This window comes from Salmo trutta, chromosome 7 (genome assembly GCF_901001165.1).
Source record: "Salmo trutta chromosome 7, fSalTru1.1, whole genome shotgun sequence".
NCBI classification, from domain to species: domain Eukaryota; kingdom Metazoa; phylum Chordata; class Actinopteri; order Salmoniformes; family Salmonidae; genus Salmo; species Salmo trutta.
The window spans coordinates 57,998,383-58,006,182 of record NC_042963.1 but is presented as its reverse complement, the minus strand read 5'-3'; the positions used below and the strand labels follow the sequence as shown (position 1 = coordinate 58,006,182).

The following is a 7,800-nucleotide window of genomic DNA, read 5'->3' as shown; positions in this document are numbered from 1 at the left end:
ATTATCATGCTATATAGTCTTCAGTTAGCTCATGGTATTATCATGCTATATAGTCTTCAGTTAGCTCATGGTATTATCATGCTATATAGTCTTCAGTTAGCTCATGGTATTATCATGCTGGTCTTCAGTTAGCTCATGGTATTATCATGCTGGTCTTCAGTTAGCTCATGGTATTATCATGCTATATAGTCTTCAGTTAGCTCATGGTATTATCATGCTATATAGTCTTCAGTTAGCTCATGGTATTATCATGCTGGTCTTCAGTTAGCTCATGGTATTATCTTGCTGGTCTTCAGTTAGCTCATGGTATTATCATGCTGGTCTTCAGTTAGCTCATGGTATTATCATGCTATATAGTCTTCAGTTAGCTCATGGTATTATCATGCTGGTCTTCAGTTAGCTCATGGTATTATCATGCTGGTCTTCAGTTAGCTCATGGTATTATCATGCTATATAGTCTTCAGTTAGCTCATGGTATTATCATGCTATATAGTCTTCAGTTAGCTCATGGTATTATCATGCTATATAGTCTTCAGTTAGCTCATGGTATTATCATGCTGATCTTCAGTTAGCTCATGGTATTATCATGCTGGTCTTCAGTTAGCTCATGGTATTATCATGCTGGTCTTCAGTTAGCTCATGGTATTATCATGCTATATAGTCTTCAGTTAGCTCAAGGTATTATCATGCTGGTCTTCAGTTAGCTCATGGTATTATCATGCTGGTCTTCAGTTAGCTCATGGTATTATCATGCTATATAGTCTTCAGTTAGCTCATGGTATTATCATGCTATATAGTCTTCAGTTAGCTCATGGTATTATCATGCTGGTCTTCAGTTAGCTCATGGTATTATCATGCTGGTCTTCAGTTAGCTCATGGTATTATCATGCTGGTCTTCAGTTAGCTCATGGTATTATCATGCTATATAGTCTTCAGTTAGCTCATGGTATTATCATGCTGGTCTTCAGTTAGCTCATGGTATTATCATGCTGGTCTTCAGTTAGCTCATGGTATTATCATGCTATATAGTCTTCAGTTAGCTCATGGTATTATCATGCTATATAGTCTTCAGTTAGCTCATGGTATTATCATGCTGGTCTTCAGTTAGCTCATGGTATTATCATGCTGGTCTTCAGTTAGCTCATGGTATTATCATGCTATATAGTCTTCAGTTAGCTCATGGTATTATCATGCTATATAGTCTTCAGTTAGCTCATGGTATTATCATGCTGGTCTTCAGTTAGCTCATGGTTTTATCATGCTATATGGTCTTCAGTTAGCTCATGGTGTTATCATGCTGGTCTTCAGTTAGCTCATGGTATTATCATGCTATATGGTCTTCGGTTAGCTCATGGTATTATCATGCTATATAGTCTTCAGTTAGCTCATGGTATTATCATGCTATATGGTCTTCAGTTAGCTCATGGTATTATCATGCTATATAGTCTTCAGTTAGCTCATGGTATTATCATGCTATATAGTCTTCAGTTAGCTCATGGTATTATCATGCTGGTCTTCAGTTAGCTCATGGTATTATCATGCTATATAGTCTTCAGTTAGCTCATGGTATTATCATGCTATATAGTCTTCAGTTAGCTCATGGTGTTATCATGCTGGTCTTCAGTTAGCTCATGGTATTATCATGCTATATGGTCTTCAGTTAGCTCATGGTATTATCATGCTATATGGTCTTCAGTTAGCTCATGGTATTATCATGCTATATAGTCTTCAGTTAGCTCATGGTATTATCATGCTATATAGTCTTCAGTTAGCTCATGGTATTATCATGCTAGTCTTCAGTTAGCTCATGGTATTATCATGCTGGTCTTCAGTTAGCTCATGGTATTATCATGCTATATAGTCTTCAGTTAGCTCATGGTATTATCATGCTATATAGTCTTCAGTTAGCTCATGGTATTATCATGCTATATAGTCTTCAGTTAGCTCATGGTATTATCATGCTATATAGTCTTCAGTTAGCTCATGGTATTATCATGCTATATAGTCTTGTTAGCTCATGGAATTATCATGCTGGTCTTCAGTTAGCTCATGGTATTATCATGCTATATAGTCTTCAGTTAGCTCATGGTATTATCATGCTATATAGTCTTCAGTTAGCTCATGGTATTATCATGCTGGTCTTCAGTTAGCTCATGGTTTTATCATGCTATATGGTCTTCAGTTAGCTCATGGTGTTATCGTGCTGGTCTTCAGTTAGCTCATGGTATTATCATGCTATATGGTCTTCAGTTAGCTCATGGTATTATCATGCTATATAGTCTTCAGTTAGCTCATGGTATTATCATGCTATATAGTCTTCAGTTAGCTCATAGTATTATCATGCTATATAGTCTTCAGTTAGCTCATGGTATTATCATGCTATATAGTCTTCAGTTAGCTCATGGTATTATCATGCTATATAGTCTTCAGTTAGTTCATGGTATTATCATGCTATATAGTCTTCAGTTAGCTCATGGTATTATCATGCTATGTAGTCTTCAGTTAGCTCATGGTATTATCATGCTATATAGTCTTCAGTTAGCTCATGGTATTATCATGCTGGTCTTCAGTTAGTTCATGGTATTATCATGCTATATAGTCTTCAGTTAGCTCATGGTATTATCATGCTATATAGTCTACAATTAGCTCATGGTATTATCATGCTATATGGTCTTCAGTTAGCTCATGGTATTATCATGCTGGTCTTCAGTTAGCTCATGGTATTATCATGCTATATAGTCTTCAGTTAGCTCATGGTATTATCATGCTATATAGTCTTCAGTTAGCTCATGGTATTATCATGCTATATAGTCTTCAGTTAGCTCATGGTATTATCATGCTATATGGTCTTCAGTTAGCTCATGGTATTATCATGCTATATAGTCTTCAGTTAGCTCATGGTATTATCATGCTATATAGTCTTCAGTTAGCTCATGGTATTATCATGCTATATAGTCTTCAGTTAGCTCATGGTATTATCATGCTAGTCTTCAGTTAGCTCATGGTATTATCATGCTATATAGTCTTCAGTTAGCTCATGGTATTATCATGCTATATGGTCTTCAGTTAGCTCATGGTATTATCATGCTATATGGTCTTCAGTTAGCTCATGGTATTATCATGCTGGTCTTCAGTTAGCTCATGGTATTATCATGCTATATAGTCTTCAGTTAGCTCATGGTATTATCATGCTGGTCTTCAGTTAGCTCATGGTATTATCATGCTATATAGTCTTCAGTTAGCTCATGGTAGTATCATGCTATATAGTCTTCAGTTAGCTCATGGTATTATCATGCTGGTCTTCAGTTAGCTCATGGTATTATCATGCTATATAGTCTTCAGTTAGCTCATGGTATTATCATGCTATATAGTCTTCAGTTAGCTCATGGTATTATCATGCTGGTCTTCAGTTAGCTCATGGTTTTATTATGCTATATGGTCTTCAGTTAGCTCATGGTATTATCATGCTATATGGTCTTCAGTTAGCTCATGGTATTATCATGCTATATAGTCTTCAGTTAGCTCATGGTATTATCATGCTATATGGTCTTCAGTTAGCTCATGGTATTATCATGCTATATAGTCTTCAGTTAGCTCATGGTATTATCATGCTATATGGTCTTCAGTTAGCTCATGGTATTATCATGCTATATAGTCTTCAGTTAGCTCATGGTATTATCATGCTATATAGTCTTCAGTTAGCTCATGGTATTATCATGCTATATAGTCTTCAGTTAGCTCATGGTATTATCATGCTATATAGTCTTCAGTTAGCTCATGGTATTATCATGCTGGTCTTCAGTTAGCTCATGGTATTATCATGCTATATAGTCTTCAGTTAGCTCATGGTATTATCATGCTATATAGTCTTCAGTTAGCTCATGGTATTATCATGTTATATAGTCTTCAGTTAGCTCATGGTATTATCATGCTGGTCTTCAGTTAGCTCATGGTATTATCATGCTATATAGTCTTCAGTTAGCTCATGGTATTATCATGCTATATAGTCTTCAGTTAGCTCATGGTATTATCATGCTGGTCTTCAGTTAGCTCATGGTATTATCATGCTATATAGTCTTCAGTTAGCTCATGGTATTATCATGTTATATAGTCTTCAGTTAGCTCATGGTATTATCATGCTGGTCTTCAGTTAGCTCATGGTATTATCATGCTATATAGTCTTCAGTTAGCTCATGGTATTATCATGCTATATAGTCTTCAGTTAGCTCATGGTATTATCATGCTATATGGTCTTCCGCTAGCTAACTGTACTGTTAGAACCAGGAAAGGTCACCTAGCCGGTGCAAATTTACAGAGAAAAATGCTCCAAATGCAAACGCAACTTGCTCTTTTTCTTGTGGAATAGGGTAATCTTATCCAAATCAGTTCACTAGCCTTTTGTAACCGATGTGAAATGGCTAGCTAGTTAGCGGTGGTGCGCGCTAATAGCGTTTCAATTGGTGACGTCACTCGCTCTGAGACCTGAAGTAGTTGTTCCCCTTGCTCTGCAAGGGCCTTGCTTTTGTGGCGCGATGGGTAACGATGCTTCGTTGGGCGTCAGTTGTTGATGTGTGCAGAGGGTCCCTGGTTCAAGCCCAGGTTGGGGCGAAGAGAGGGACGGACGCCATACTGTTACACTTGCAAACATCACACTAGATAAAACATTTAGTTAGAACATTTGTAATTTTGTGAATCTCTATTGCAAATATTTAGTATGTTCGTATTTTGTTTGTTCAATATTGAAAGGAAGGTGGAGTGTCTGATTATCCTGACTAGAGCTCAGTTCTTCTCTAATGTTTAAAATGTTATACAGGGAATTATGGGTAACAGACCTGGGATAACTATTGATTTAACTATGGTTTGTGAAAATTAACTATTTTTGGGGAGGAACAAATAGTAACTTTGGAGGTGACTATTTGAATACAGATACCCCAAAAATAACTACTTTTATAATAATATAATAACTTTACTTTTTTTAACTATTTCAATACAGATCTCAGAAAGTGACTACTTTTATAAACAATTTGATTACAGATCTGATAAAGCAATATATATTTGAATACAGATCTCAGGAAGTGACTATTTTTCTGGAACTGCATGTTGGATTGGCTGTCTTCTACTAATGACAGGACTGTATCTACATGGATTGGCTGTCTTCTACTAATGACAGGACTGTATCTACATGGATTGGCTGTCTTCTACTAATGACAGGACTGTATGTACATGGATTGGCTGTCTTCTACCAATGACAGGACTGTATCTACATGGATTGGCTGTCTTCTACTAATGACAGGACTGTATGTACATGGATTGGCTGTCTTCTACCAATGACAGGACTGTATCTACATGGATTGGCTGTCTTCTACTAATGACAGGACTGTATCTACATGGATTGGCTGTCTTCTACCAATGACAGGACTGTATCTACATGGATTGGCTGTCTTCTACCAATGACAGGGCTGTATCTACATGGATTGGCTGTCTTCTACCAATGACAGGACTGTATCTACATGGATTGGCTGTCTTCTACTAATGACAGGACTGTATCTACATGGATTGGCTGTCTTCTACTAATGACAGGACTGTATCTAGAACTGCATGTTGAAGATAGAAACAGAATGAGTAGAGCACACAATCTCCTATACGGTTCCCATCTATCTGACAGTAGATCATACATTTCTATGTGAACATTCTGTAAATGTCCATTCTCCTGAATGTCCATTGCTCCACGATGTCCATTTCTACCATAATCAAGTCAAACCAAATGGATATTTTAATTATTTTAATTTTACTTAATAGATATATTTAAACCTATTCGTAACATTTAACTGTTCTTGTGCCTGTGTAGTTAAACTGTAATTACTTCAGGAGCTGCATTTTATTAGTATGTTGTTACATAATTCTTGAGTAATTGCATTTTAATTGCATAACAAAGAGCTGAGAGTTTTTGTAACTACTGAACACACGAGAAATGGTGACTATTCCACTTATGTAATAACTCCATTATTATGGAATTATAAAGCAATTTCCAAAATCTTATGCAACAATATTGTTGCTATTGTAACGATCACAAAGTTACTACACATGTATAATAACTTGATGTCAAGTGGTACATTATGTCTCACTCATTATGAAAATATATGTAAGTGATTTTGAGGCTGGAAAAGTGGTCTACTGTAAATGTTGAGATGATTCCATGTCCCTCACGTTTTTCATTAACACACACTACTTGTTGTCGTTTTTTGGTTCTTCATTACATTTTGGGCAGCCATTAAATACAATTTTTGTTTTGTTTTCAAATAACTTGCATATATTCAAATAGATTAAAATAGTATTCGTTTTTCTGAGACCTGTATTTTAATATCACATAAAATAATTGCCTTTGAAAACGCTACATTTCTAACTCTTTATTAAACTACCTAGAGTATTTCAAAAATTGGTATTTTCAAATAAACTACAAAATACAACTATTTCCTGGGTATAGATCATTATGGGCAATGTAGTCTCTGTTCCATACAGCACAGTGGATTGCCTGGGCATCGAGCATTATGGGTAATGTAGTCTATGTTCCCTACATGACGGTGGAGTGCCTGGGTATAGATCATTATGGGTAATGTAGTCTCTGTTCCCTACAGGACGGTGGAGTGCCTGGGGAACCTGACAGGTGCTCAGCTCTTCTCTCTGAACAAGGAGGAACTGAAGGCAGTGTGTGGAGACGAGGGAGCCAGGGTCTACAGTCAGACCACCGTGCAGAAAGCCCAGCTAGAGGTCTGTATCACATGCACACATACTGACACATGAACCATGTACACACACACACACACACACACACACACACACACACACACACACACACACACACACACACACGCACAGACACGTTATTCGAGCATTTTAAAGGTAATTAACTTTATTCACTCAAGGAAAGAACTTAATCTGATGTTAAGACTGAAATAGTCCAATGTTTAGAGCCTTTAGATGTTTAGATATAAAAATTTAAAAAATTAAACTCTGGTATCTGTTTCCAGAAGAGCCGTGGGGATTCCGAGCTCCAAGAGATCATGAGACGACGACAAGAGAAGATCGACGCCGGCAAGGACTGATCTGGGCATGCTCAATGACTGTCAACCAATCACAGCTCAGCATGGCTGGTCACCATAACAATCCCTCTCCAGTACCAACCAACCAGAAGCCTTCCCCTCCCACAGTGCCCACCATTTCACCAACTCTTTTTATCAGACAATCAACAGTTAACATTGGCATTTAATATAAATGTTATATACATTTTTTAAATTATTTATTTTTCTTCTTAGTAAATGTGTATGTTTACCTTTTTCTTCAATGATGTTCTCTAGTAATTATGACTGTTGCTTTTTGCTGATTTGCCTGACAATGTTTCTAACTTTTTATAGTGGTGAGGGACCATATGAATTTACAGGTATAGTGGTGAGGGACCATATTAATTTACAGGTATAGTGGTGAGGGACCATATGAATGTACAGGTATAGTGGTGAGGGACCATTTGAATTTACAGGTATAGTGGTGAGGGACCATATTAACTTACAGGTATAGGGGTGAGGGACCATATAAATTTACAGGTATAGTGGTGAGGGACCATATACATTTACAGGTATAGTGGTGAGGGACCATATTAATTTACAGATATTGTAGTGAGGGATCATATTAATTTACAGATATTGTAGTGAGAGAGAGTTTGTGGCTGTGTGTGACTGACGGCTGTGTGTGTGACTGACGGCTGTGTGTGACTGACGGGCTGTGTGTGACTGACGGCTGTGTGTG

General features: G+C 37.0%; 1 protein-coding gene across 4 annotated transcripts in view; it reads left to right on the top strand.

Moving 5' to 3' along the window:
* eps8l2 (EPS8 signaling adaptor L2) overlaps positions 1–7,519 on the top strand; it is a 113,635-nt gene extending 106,116 nt beyond the window's left edge. For all 4 annotated transcript variants that reach the window (XM_029759524.1, XM_029759522.1, XM_029759523.1 and 1 more), the window contains 2 exons: positions 6,636–6,768; positions 7,029–7,519. In XM_029759524.1, the coding sequence (XP_029615384.1) occupies positions 6,636–6,768; positions 7,029–7,103 (208 nt within the window). In that variant the 3' untranslated portion in view covers positions 7,104–7,519. The remainder of the gene's footprint in view (positions 1–6,635; positions 6,769–7,028) is intronic.
* Positions 7,520–7,800: the final 281 nt, after the last annotated feature.